This window comes from Tyto alba, unplaced genomic scaffold, assembly GCF_018691265.1.
Source record: "Tyto alba isolate M040663 unplaced genomic scaffold, T.alba_DEE_v4.0 Super-Scaffold_2, whole genome shotgun sequence".
Classification (NCBI taxonomy): Eukaryota; Metazoa; Chordata; class Aves; order Strigiformes; family Tytonidae; genus Tyto; species Tyto alba.
The window spans coordinates 24868915-24882573 of record NW_024881282.1 but is presented as its reverse complement, the minus strand read 5'-3'; the positions used below and the strand labels follow the sequence as shown (position 1 = coordinate 24882573).

General features: G+C 43.9%; 1 protein-coding gene across 4 annotated transcripts in view; it reads left to right on the top strand.

Annotated features, from left to right (window-relative positions):
- The window catches only part of STARD13 (StAR related lipid transfer domain containing 13), a 256899-nt gene that overhangs the window by 215453 nt on the left and 27787 nt on the right, over nt 1-13659 (top strand). For 3 of the 4 annotated variants that reach the window (XM_042792355.1, XM_042792354.1, XM_032982815.2), the window contains 2 exons: nt 5228-5299; nt 7176-7257. In XM_042792355.1, coding sequence (XP_042648289.1) covers nt 5228-5299; nt 7176-7257 — 154 coding nt within the window. Of the gene's footprint in view, nt 1-227; nt 235-5227; nt 5300-7175; nt 7258-13659 lie in introns of those variants that run through there. The other variant, XM_032982816.2, reaches the window with a different exon arrangement.

The following is a 13659-nucleotide window of genomic DNA, read 5'->3' as shown; positions in this document are numbered from 1 at the left end:
TAATTATATACCTTATTTATTCTAGTTGCTATTTCTTTCACTGCATTGTGCAAAGGGATATCTGAATCTTAAATAAAAAATACAATTTAAAAAAAGGGAGAAACACCAAAACAGAAAATAGAAGAGACAGAGGGAGAGTGTCAGAAAGGCAGAAACTAGGTGAAATGCTGACGTCTAGACAGGGAAAGGAAAAGGACTGTAGTATCTAGGTCCTAGCACCAATATTTGTGGACAGTGATAAGGTCCCAAGCTAGAAAATGTATTTACATTATTTTCTCTTGGCAGAGCAATTTTCTCCAAACAACTTTTTGGACAGTTCTTTCGCGTGAGGAAGGACCATCTCGGTGGTTTGGTTTTCTTGGGCTCATTAAAATGCAGCTAATGTGGACTAAACAGGACCCTTAGAGGACCTGAGACAGCTTGCTAATCCAACAGCAGACAATTACCAGTTTTGGGGGGTTAATTCTCTGACAGTTTAGAGGTCTGAGCTAGATCTCTAACGGGTTATCCGGGAGCTGGTGTGGCACAAAGTAGGAGAAGGATCCAGCTGGCATGAGGTAGGCAGGGCAGGATGTCCCTTTGGGTGACAGCTGGGTGCTGGAGTCTTCCTCTGGTGTTGGGCACCATCAAAGCAGTTTGTGAAGAGTCAGAGAAGGTGTTGAAAGAGGGAGAAAGACTGCAAGCAGCTATCCATTTCAGCCCCAGAACAGACAGAGCACCCACATGGTCTGTGGGAGACAAGTTCAAGCCTGCTTAACGCTAGAGGTGGACTCAAAGCCAAGTCCCAGCTGTGCTGTGTATACGTGTCATGGTTTCAGGATGAACCTCTCCTTATTTTGCTCTACTTGTATCCTAAATAAATAAAAAAATGGATCAGAGATTTGCACTTCAGTCTCTACTGTGCGATCTACCCTTTGGGCTACCATATCAGTGTCTGTGATAACCTTTTAATTTAATACACAGTAGGATAATTCTAGGAGGAAAGATTAAGACACAATCCCATGGGGGGAGGAGGGGGGAAGATGGCTTTGCTGATCAAAGAGGTGTGTGACAAGGTTTTAAGTTGCTGCTTGCATATGGGCACTGAAAGGATTCAGTGAAGCAGGGGAAACTTGTGGGGGGCCCCTGGGGTGAGATGAGAAGAAGGTCAGCAGAAACATCTGTGCACAAAGGACTTTGGATGTACCTCCTGGGGGGAGCTCTTAGGTGAGGGGGATATGGAGACCATGAGGAGATCATCACCCCCATCTTCCAAGAAATGTGGCTGGAGGTCTTTAGAATGTATGGATCTCAATTATAACTCGTTACTGGTAGAAAAGTGAAATGGAGAAGAGAAATTTGTTTCCTGTCAAGCTTCAGCTAAAAACTGAAATAAAAAAAAAAGCAAAACCCAAGAATTCTACTGTGAGACATACTGATGCTTGTCAATATTTGTGGCTGAATTATTACTTAGCCTTAATAATTAATGACTGTCATTAACGGCTGCCCAAGCAAGAGGAAAGCAGTAGGTGAATTATCCCTGACTTCTTTTCCATCAGCAGAGCAGGTCAGTAGTGCATAAAGACAAATCCACCGTCGGGTGAGCTGGGGTGAGCAGGCAGCCTCTTGGGCACACCAAGGGAGATGATGCTTGTGGGTCAGTGGTGTCTCACGTGCTTCTGGGAGGAGTTGTGGCTCCTGTCAGCCTTGAGCACAAAACTATGAGCTGTGTCCTCTCTAAAATCACTCTTCTCAGTGTGACAGCCCTTCTCGGTGTTGTTGGCAAGCTGCATTGGAGTCACCTGTGGGCACATGTAGTTTTCCAGGTCCTTCAGGGTCACACCAAGACAGTGCAGCTGCTGCAGGCTGGTTCAGATCTCTGCGTTAGCCTGGACATGGGAACAGAACAGGACCAACACTGCCAAAAGTATTCCTGCAACCCTTCATTGACAGTTTCAGCGAGGACTTTTTGGTGCTGTACTCATCCCTTCTCAAAGAAGTCTTTGGTGATGTTTGACTAGCAAGGACCAAAAAGCAAATATTAGAGTATATGTGCACAGAAGGAGGAGGTGAAACCGAGCATCTCAAATTATGCTTTAAGTATTGCAATATCCAGTAATGAAAGCATCTGTAATGGGTTCTGAACTATAATTTTGATTACATGCCCAGAGCAAGATAACAGAAATCACCTTTGGTGTCTTCTGAGGAGTAAATCCTTGGTTGTGCCTTTTCACTTAAACTGTAGGTGCCTTTAACCAGCGGAAAAGCACTCATATGAGCAGTCATATTTTTGGCTGGGCCAGCAGCACATTGTACTTCTCCCTTTCTGCTGTCCTCTGAATAAGACTGAAAAAGAGAGATATAGGAGGGAACTGGGCACTGGTACGTGTCCAAGACCCAGTATCCTGGAAGATGACTTAACAAATCTGATTCAAGGCTGAATCTGTTAGTTTGAGTGATCATTTAGAAAATGAGAATACTCTCCATAGGTGCCTTCCTGAAGAAGATAGAGTCAAAGTTTTGAAAGCAGAAGTGAATCGGTCAGTCATCTTTGACTCGTTGCAATGTGTTACAACCAACCTCATACAAAAAAAAAAAAAAAAAAATAAAAAATTGAGATTTACTTCCTTGGTTATTCGCTGCAATTATTCACCCACTGTGACCTGAGAATTTTTATATCTCACTTGGTCTGCAGGAAGATTCCTCAGCAAGCTCCTCTGAGCAGCCAACTGCAAAAAACATTGAAATATGATAAGCATATAAGAGCATTGAATGGTAGAATTCTCCATCACCCACAGCCTCTGTTAGTTGTGCTTCCAGGCCAGATGAAGCTAGAGTGTACGTACAGCTGTTCTGAGTTGTAAAATACATTTTGAAAGGGGATTGATTCATCTGTGTTTCATGAGATTGAATTAAGCAAAAGAAAAAAGTATAAAGACTTGTCTTTTTTCCAAACATTTAATAAAAATATTCAGTCTCACTGGAACATAATAGAGATGTGCTTTCAGCACACAGATGTGCAGTAGTGAGAGCCACGTTTTATGTAAGCTGCTCATTCTTTTGTGCAGTGTTAAGAACTGAATGTACTTTCATACTCCTTTTTTTGGCCTTGACATGAACTAATGTCAAAGCAAATGAAGACCTGGTGGTAAATCCTTTTCAGCACTGCTAATGATTGCAGTCATTGCGGAGCTGTTACTGGCTGTCTGATCATCTTTGTGAAATTGGACTTGTGATATGTAGACCTTGCATTCTGAATTTTGATTTCTGTAACAAAATTTGCTGGTGTGACTCGGTATTCAGAGGAGCAGAAAGGTGTGTGGGTAACATACCGCAGAGTGTATTCAAAGCAGATTTTATCGTGAGCTTCAGTGGGTAAAGTCATTAGGGTTATAATGAGTGATTTGAACAGAATTACATAGGGAAAAATTCACACCAGCATCTCTTCCTTATAAAAATGAGAAAACAGATTAACAACTGGATTTTTTTTTGACATGAAAGGCAGAATGTGCAGAAGAGCAATTGAGCTGATTTTTTTTTTTTTTTTTCCAGTTCCATTGCTTGTTTTATATTTAGGGGTTTGTATTATGGCTGCCTAGCTTTTGCAACCACAAATATGCCCAAACCCTTGTCTGGTTCATTCAGGTTGAAGAATAAGCAACATAAAATGACTACTTTCTTCAACACCTGCACACTCCATTCCTTAGCATTTTGCAAATGTAAGAGGTGCAGATATGTGTTTTGACTTTGATCTTGTAAACCGAAACTGTTCAAGTGGTAGATCCTGATCTAGATCTGGGCAGCAAGGAGCTGTTGCTCAGGTTTCCCCAGAAACCCACATTTGTCTGGGTGAGCCTCTATTTTCAGTTGTTTCTCCAGTTGCAATGGAAGCAGCTGCACACGCAGGCGGTGCGGCTGCTGGGCAGAGCCAGACCTGGCACACTGCTTTCCGTAAAATGAGCCCATGGAGCTTGGTAAAAAATGAGGTACCCTCCTGTCAAGATGTGTTGGTCATCTCAGAGGTTGGGTGCATAACTGTGTGTGACTGCTGGAGAGCACAAAGCCTGTTTCACTAGAGACACTTAAAAATTTATCCTCTGTTTTTGTGTAGCTGACGTTTATTTACTGCTGCTTTAGTAACTGAACAGTGTGGGTCTGCCTCTCCTGTATGTGGTCCCCCTCCTGAACATGATTTTCTTCCATTCTCTCATGCTCACCTATCCCTACTGTCACCTCCAAAATAAGGAGCGACTATTCCCTCCTCCAGCTGATCATTCCCCCACCTCTTCCATAGGTGTAGGCTACATCCTACCCAGCAAAAGCTGTTTGAAAGGGGAAATCTAATCCAGCATCATCTGTGTCCATACTTCTAAATAGTGGATAGGCAGGCACAAGATGAAACAGAGTGATTCCTCTCCTCACTGCTTAGTACTGGCCTTCTCAAGAAAAACCTTGTCTTGAAAGATAACTGAAACAGTTCAAAACAGGCCTGGAAGTGGATTAAAATTAAAGAGCAGTCTGTGGTCTTGTGCTTGAAGCTACTGCCTGTATCTATTTTATTTAGCTGCACAGACATACCTGTAGCTGTTTATTCTCCTTCTGTTAGCAGTCACAGGAGAAAAGCATTGTCAGTAGGTGATTTATCCCGCCTATTCTAGACATTACTTTAAGGTGAAACGAATCACCCTTTGGTGATTCTCTATTGACTAGGGAGGGAGCCTACATAATGGAGTTCAAATGGCTGAAGGTAGGCAGGCGCTTCCTACATGTGCAATTGTCCCTTCAGTAACACTAGACCTGCACTGGGGTTTTCCTGGCAGAGCTTTCAGTGGCTTTCATGTGGGATTTTTCTGTGCAAGAGTCAGAGCAGGGGAAAACACCGTGCATGTTCCCTGTTACCCCATTTCCACCCTGCTTCACCTCTCCCCACCGCCTTACCCTTGGGGGAGGCTGGGACACAGGATCACAAACGTGGCTGGGTAACTTCTCCTGCTGCGTGGAGATGATTAACTCTTCATCCCGGTCACCAAGCAGCTATCCAAACCTCAGGATCCTGTGGAGGCAGGTGGATTTCTTTGAGGGACTCTATTTTATTTTCTGATGCTATAAAAAAAATACCTCAGAGTGATGACAGTACTTTTAAGCAACAAGCAGCTACTACAAAGTCTCTTCTCTATTTCCATATAATTAAAAGAACTTCTAATGCAAAATAACAAAGTTTGGACTTCTCTTTTCTCTTTCTGCTCAGAAATCGAAGCAAAGGAAGCGTGTGACTGGTTACGTGCAGCTGGATTTCCCCAGTATGCTCAGTTCTATGAGGGTAAGTAGGTTTTTCTCCTCTTTGTGTGGTACTGAAAGCACACTGGGCCCTTGCCAGGAGAGCTGCAGTCAGCCAACACTGTGTTTGACTGAGTTATGGCCATGGCTGATTGCTTCACAAAGCCTCAGCTGCTAGAGTCATACTAGTGCCTAAAGAAGAGTAAGGTTCTTGCCCTCATAGCCATGGGAAGAAAAAAAAGAGGGACATAGTTTGTGTAAAACTCAAAGGTTAAGAAAAACAAGTACAAAATATCCAAATACATAGGTCTCTTTTTTTTTTTAAACTTCCTGAACTGTGTCTGAAATAAGATTGAAAGCACCAAAGGTTACTGAAAATAAGATTGAAAACGCTGCAGTTAAAAAAAAAAAAGTGAATAATCTGAGCTTCATTTTACATTTGCAAAGCAAGAAAAGCCAGTATTTTGGTGCTAACTCAAGGCAAATGGATACGTCCCCTTCCTAGCTGTGAAGTTCGTGCCCAGGGAAGCGGTGTCCCTGAGGTTAGGGCAAGTGGTTGCACTGCTGTCACATTCAGGAGCAGTGTGGGGACTGGGCCTGGGTCTTTCCTGCTCTCCTTGGCTGAGAGGGAAACTGCAGCTGATCCTCACTTTTCCCAAACTTCATATTCTCTCTGCCAGAGACGCAGAGCGAGCTTAGGCCCTGTCAGACTTATTAGCCAAAGCTCAGCTCCGCCAAACGCTGCTGGACACCTTCCAGGGTCAGATTGGGTCTGGAGGCAGCACGGCTCCGTGCATGCAGTGGTGGCCAAGAAACCTCGTGGGTCAGAGCCAGCTCTGCAGAGAGCCAGCTCGGACACTGTCCACCCCTTCACGTGGGGCTGAGGACAGCGGGAAGCATGGTGCTGAGCACACCTCCACGGCTTCTGATGGCCAGCTGAGGCCCCTCGAGGCTCAGACGCTGGCTCCTGATGGGCTGCTCAGGTGCCCAGGAGCACCGTGCACAGATGCTGGGGTGGCTCTGCAGGAACCAGGCGGGCACTGTTAAACCCAGCCAGGAACTAAGACTAATAAGCTTGTCAGACCCGAGCTGACATAGACGTGCATCTACCACAGTCCCTGGGTGCCCAGCAGTACTTCTCTGTCTGCCTTGGAGTCAGACTATCCTCCCCCAGAGAAAGGAGAGCCTGCTGCCTGCTGAACTCAAAGGGACGTTCCCTCCAAAAAACCAACCTGTGCTGGAGCTCCCGCAGTTCCAGTACAGTCGGTGTGCACTCTAGACAGTCTGCGTCTCTGAGAACGAGGTCCTTTTTATGAGCATCTGTTATGTCGGTGTCGAGCGCTGGTGTCCAAAACCGCTGGCTGCGGTTCGTGTGTGTGTGTGTGTGTGTGTGTGTGTGTGTGTTATAATTCAGCTGATTTTTTTTGTCTCTCTTACTTGAGCAACCCTTTTGTCTGAAACCATTGTTATTGGGACCTGCATTAAAAGCAAAAAGCGCAGAACCTTTCTGTTTCATGGGAGAAGTCTGTCTAGCAAATAACTCGTTAAGTCACCATGATGGGAGTGGAGAACCTTGGTGCTCATGTGGCTAGAGAAAGTGTGTTGGTAATTCCCTGATCTCATCCATTTGTGCTAGGTGCTAGAAAGAAAAGCTAACAATTAACTATCTTATTAAACTCAATGAAATAATCTTGTGCTCTCTATGGTACACAGGACGTTCAACTATGCCTTTAACAGAAAGAAAATAATAAAGTGACTGAAAGGGTCATGGATACGGCTGGAAGGGAACTGAGCTGAGTAAAATCGGTCATACTAGATTTCAATGAGCAAGCACATGCAAAGCATTTTAGATGTAGACAATGTCTTTTTTTTCATTTGACTAGCAAACAGTCATCTTAATATTGTGTCTCCTTTTATAGACTCCCAGTTTCCCATTGACATTGCTGCAGTAAAGAAAGATCATGATTTTCTTGACAAGGACCTTGTAGAACCTCTTTGCAGGTAAATAACACCTAAAGTTTCTTTTCTGATAATTCAAAAACATGAGCTGATTTGTTACTGTTAGCATACCAGCAAAAGCAGCAGCAGACATGTTTGCTTCTTCATGTGAATTAAGCAATTATAGCTATAATGCTACCATTCTGAATTAATTTATCTTACAGAAAATCCTGGAGTAGGACCCCCACTACACTTATAGAAAACGTCACATGATTTGAAAAGACTCAAATCCAATGGATTTGAAAAACCTGCCTTTTAAGAAAGAACTAGCAGTAGTACAAGCAAACGCTGAATAAATGAGTCACATTTGAGTTGCACATGAATAACTCTTATGTCCAAGCACAGCAGAAAAGATGAAATTTCATTGCACAGAATTCAGCAAGTAATTTCTCTGGCAGCACATGTGGTTTTCATGCTGCTGTGATTCCCTTGGTGCTCTCCCTTTGGCATCAGTAACAGAAGTGGGACCAGAACCCCACAGTACTACAGCTGCTACAACTGATCACTGGTTTGGCCCTCCCAGAGGGCTTGTGTTTGCTGTTTATCTAGCTTTTTTTACTCTGCCTGTGATGAATATACTCTATTGCATTGCTCAAGTACTGTCCCCCAGGACTCGAGAAGCAGCAATTCTGTGGTAGGTTTGCAAAACCACACTGCAGAGGAATTGTTCCCCGCTTCTTTCTCCTGTGCTCAGCTCAAGCTGGGTTCTGCTCCTCTCCTCTTCAGTAAGGACAAAGGATCATCTGGCCCCTAACCAAGCAGGCTTTATTACACGTTATGGAAACTTTCACAACATCAAGATAACTGGACAAAACTCTATTTCCCCTTCTGCAACTGTGGCTAAAGTCAACAGATAGTGTATGCCATTCCACTGCTTATCATACTGTGCATTGTAGGGATTAATAAGTCTGTGAGTGAGGACTGCAGAGAGGGTTTCTGAGAATCGTAAAAAATTGGGCTGGAAGAGATTTCATCTAGTCCATCGCTCCATCCCGGCAGATACCCACCTTCCTGGAGGGTCCAGGTAGTTCCTGGGTGTATCTGTCAGTGCTTCCCCAAAACTCCCTTGCTGCAAGTGAGACCTATTGCTTCTCATTTTGTCTGTTACGGTTATGGGGAACAAACTGTTCTCTGTGTGGTAGCCTTTGTGTCTGAAGACAAATCAGCAGGAACGACTTGGATCCTTCAGTGATTGCTGTCAAGGATGCCGGGGAGCAGGATAACTGCAGACTTGATCCGCTGCAGTTCTGAACAGCTTGGTGGGAGGGATTGCTGTGCCCATGCCTAAGAAACCTTCTTCCCACACGTACATGCATCCCTCTGCTTCAGTCTGGCGTGGTGGAAGACATACTTTGTTGTAGTTTGGGAGCTGGAAAGTGGTAGCGGTAGGAGGTTGTGATCTCTGCCTTTCCCCACAAAGTTGAAGGACCATCCAAATTTGCAAGTATGATGTCTGTCTCTGTCCCTTTCTTGTGAGAGCAAACAGCGGGGTGTAGTCGTTGCATAGCTCTCTGACTCTCCTGTTTTTCCTCTCTGAAGTAATTGGCAACCGTAGTACTTCAGTCATGTTCACCAGGCATCCAGCACCTACACAGCTAAATAGGAATAGCTCATCTCTTGCTCCTCCAGCCTCACAGATACACCTACAGTTACATTAGGTTGATATATTTATGGGGATTTCTTTGTGAGCTGAACAGCTAGAGACTTTTTTTTTTTTTTCTCTTATTAAAAGGTGAGATTTTGGAAAATAAACTGGCAGCTGGATAAATGCACTAATGACAAAATGCTTTATATTAGCCTAAAGTGATACTGCTGAGACCTGTAGTACGTAAGCATAGACACAGATCTTTCCAAACTATTTTATTCAAAGATAAAGGGTTTTATGACTGTCTAGTATCTTCTTCTGTAATGATTTTATTCAGAAGATGACACCTGTTGACTTTAATTTTTGTTGGGAATTTTTAAACAGTTTAGATCTAAAAACGGAATAACACCTTGTATACTAGCCAGGTAAAAGTACAAGTATTACATACAGGCTATGTTTTCAGATTGCAGACATTTAATTTGCTGTAATTCAGCAGCTCCAAACCTTTAGCTGAGAGTGACCTGTAAAAAGTGATTGTGCCAAATGTCAAGATTCAGGTCCATCACAAACAGTAAACAGTGTCAGCCGCTGCCCCCAGTACCAGCTCTGTTATTGTATTAGCTATCAAACCAACATTTTCCAAGCTTTCCAGTGTACTGGAAATCCTCACAGCTTGGCTGACCACTGTGGCTGGTTTTCTCCCCTTGCTTTGCTCTGTGGAGGTGGTACAAGGTGCGTGCCAGTGTATCATCTGAGCACCCCAGGCTATGTTGCACCTTCACGAAACAGAAAGCTAAAAAAAAAAGGTTGGTTATGATTTCTGTATGCACTGATTCCCAGGTCAGGAGCCAAACTTCCATACTTCAAACACCCAAAACTGCCCTCAAAGCTATGCATGACCAAGCCAATAGCAACACTGACCATTAGTGTATTCAGCTCGTGCTACTGAACAAAATAGGTTTCTCATTTTTGTTTGGAGGATAATTTTAAAGCTGGAATGTGGATAATCAGTTTGAGCAGAGTTTTAGCTCCAAATGGTAATGGTTCTAGCATAAACACTGCTCTTGTGGGTTGAAATCAGACTCTCAATCCCATGTTATAATCAGTTTTCTTATGGCATTATATTGCAGTATACAAGACAACATGAGGCACAAATGCAGAGGAACCTTTTCTTTTTTTGAGGCAGCTGGTAGTATTTTAGTCAGAAAGCCTAAGACTCCCTGTTGTAAAAGATTTCAGTGACCTTTTTGAGATACTCTAACACTCCTGCTGTTTACAATATCATTTGAAAATTTGGCAGAGTAAAGACCAAATTTGAGGCCTTTGGGTTAGAGGCGTATCTATTGAGAGATTCCACTCAGATTTTATTGAGTAACGAACAATAGAAAATTGCCATGCAATCTGCAGGCGCACGCTGTCAGCCTGCCAAAATAATAATTGGGCATGAAAATTTTATAGCTGGATCTCTGTGTCGTTTCCAAAATAGCAGCAACCAAATCTGCTCTGGGAACTTTTGTGGCCGCTGTGATAAGAGGGTGAGAAGGAAAGGCCAAGCCATGTTGTACTTTTCGTATTCGCGTAAATACAGTGACTAAGAATGTAAAGAACAAGTATGCAACAGTCTGATACATCGGCCCCTAAATGAAGCTCTTAAAATTTGAACTGTGCCAAGCAGCCAGCAGCCTTTTTTCCCATAGCTATTGTCTCTTAGCTTGTAAATAACCCAAAGGTCGCTGTACATGGGACATCCTACCATTAGAATTTTGAAATGATGACTGTATAGTCAGTACCATCTGCTGAGTTGTCTTGCTCCATGTGCTGTTAGGAGAGAAGTCCAGCTCTCCGCGTGGCTCCCGTTGGCCTCAAGGAGAGTTGACTCACCTCGTGTGAGCATGTAACCTATAAGGTAGCTCATTCAGTTGCAGCCATAATAAAAAGCAGTAGGACTGGAAAACAGAATAACCTCTTCATGCACAAAATTGGCGAAGCAGGAACATGCCAGAGTGAGCTTTGCACACCAGCCCTGATGGTACTGGGAGGACACTGATTGGATGTTCAGACATCAACAGAGCCCAGCAATAGGAGTTGGATGTCCTCTTCCTAAATTCCACAGCACCAGAGGGAGCCAGCTAGGGGCTGGTGCACCTAAACTTGTCTAGGAATAATGATAAAGCAAAGAAATAGTGTTGTGTTTCCCTCAGAGAGGAGTTTATGGAATCATACGATGTGTTTGCCTGGTCACAATCCGTAAGAGGTCTCCATTTGCAGATCTGCCAAGGTAGGAGATACTGTGCTATCCATGCCAGCCCTCCTCCTGGTGCCTCCTCGGCATGAACCTGCTGGTGCTCCTGGCTGCATTCCCCACCAGCTGCTCGGAAGCAACTGCAGAACAGGTCCAAGGGAATGTATGGAGCTCCAAGTCACTTCAAAGTTGTCTTCCTATTACCTGGATGGCTCTTGAAGCAGGACAACAGGTCCCTCACATGGTTTTCCAGCTAATTGACTCCTGCATTGCTCCAAGGTTGTGTTTCTTTGTAAACACTGCTTAGTGCTGTACAGGGTGTGTAAGTCAGAGATTTCCTGCTTCTGAAGAACTTCCATCATAAGGGTTAATAATTACAGCACTGGGATTGGAATTTGGAGCCCTAAATACCTGTGTCTATTGCTCTCTTAGATCTCCTAAGATATCACAGACATCTCCAGGGCTGGCTGGAGACAATTTATTTACTATTTACTATTAATTAGTATTGTTTTGAGGGACACTTTTCAACATGGAGATGATGTTTCACCGTAGAGATAATTGTTAAACCATAGAAGTAGTGTTTACCTGTGATGGCCTGGAGAAGAAATAAAATTAACATCGGTGAAGGACTTGCTGTAGTAAATATTTTGCAGGCTTCCCCTGAACACTGCACAGCTTTCCAGACAAGCATTCAAATGCATCCTAGATTATTTGGTTTTTATATAGCCGCTTCTCTTGTGCTTATTTGATGTGTTTTTTCCTGTCTTATGTCCAGATTTTATGTTTTGTTAACATTACAAACAGGCAGCCTTTTCCCATGTTTTTAAGCAGTGACATGAAAGTGTCGTGCTTCTCTCACATTGACTGGGACATTGGTGACAGCCTTTTGTAGCCAGGGACTTTTATTTTTTGTTTTTTGAAAGATTTGCTGAGGACTTGGCTGTCGGTCATCTAACAACTTTAAGCAGATGAGAAAAGCTTTCCACCACTACTGGCACATCAACAAGGCGAAAGAAGTTGAAACAGACTGTCTTTGGTTGGAGTTCTTAGTACCGGGCAAGCTCACAAATATGATCATTAGTTCTCTAATTTCACTGGCAAATCTTTCCACAGCACTGTAAGAGCCCCAGAGAGCGTGCTGATGTTTTGTAGATGGGTGAATTGAAAACCTGAGGTTGACCCCCTGGCACCCAGTAAAAAGTAGTTTTGTTTTCAATGGAGCACGGTCTTCATAGCAAAGCCAGGTTAGAAAGCAGCCAGGACAATGGTGTGGCTTCCAAAGCCTCCAGTTTAATTAACAATACTCACTTTTACGGAGATGACCTTTCAGTCCCTGCTGAAATGATCTTGCTCTTGAATGCCGTTAGCAGGAAAGCAATGGCTTTGGCTGGTCTTCTTGGTTTGATCGCGTGCTTTCTGCACCCTTCCATGCTGAAGAAGCCCTTAGTAGAAATGCCACAACACTTTCTGCTGTCAGCTGGACATATACAGAGGTACCTGGGTGCAAACAGGGCAAAGGATACGTCAAGGGCCTTTGCTTCCTTGTCTTCCCACTCCTGAAGTGTGTGGTTTGCTCCTTGTTTTTCAGAAGGCAAGTGACACCATAGTGAATGGAAGGGGCGCTGGTCCCTGTATTTAAAACGTGTTCTATATCTTCTTCACAACTGCAAATAGGCAGTAGGTATAGAGGGTTTTTTTATAAACTATTGAGGAAGCAGTTGCAGAGATCATCTGCTAGGGGCTGCTGGGGGCACAGCCCTCTTTCTCAGGAGAGTTTCTTCAGTGCCTGCTCTCGTGGAGGCGAAGTATGTGGAGTCGATGGAATGTGTTTCAGAGCTTGAAAGGAGACAGGGGTTTCTCAGGATTTCTGAGCCTCTGGGCATGAGTTTAGCTGGTGCCTCTCTCACGGTCAGCCCTGCAGGACACGTTTAAGACAAGGAAGCAGGGAGCACTTCCCCATCTCTGGCCTGGCTGCTCACTGTATAAAGGTACGAGGACACGGTGGCAACTTGATTCAGATACACAGCTATGAGCACTCAGGTGGCACACAATGACATGTCAGTGTGGAAATGTGGCTACAAACTTATCCCTTCAGCACAGGCCAGCTAATGCAGGGGTGCAGGGGCTCCAACCTGAGCCTCTGATTCACCTCCCCGAGGAAGCTGTCTCCAAGGATAGAAAGTTGGGCTGGCATCACTTGAAAACGTGTCTGTGCCTCTGTATATTTGCAGTTGATATCAAGATGCGCACTTAAACATTTTGCCCTCAAAAGAAGCTCTGAATGTTATTCAATCCTGGGGCCCCAAGAAAATGCAACTTTGGGTTGAAAAATTCCATGTTTGGGCAAAAGATTAGCTTTGCAATGAGAGATGTAATCCCGGAGGAGGATCTGTGGGCAGAAGGCTGAAGATATAGCTACAGAGCCGCAAAGCCTGAAATTTATTTCAAGAACATTACTATCATGCATGTGGGGTGTGCTTGTGCATGCATTATACTCACATTAGTATGATGAGCGCAGGACTTTTCTGATATGGCATAACGGGTTTATTGGGTTGACTTAGGGAGGAATATTTTATCT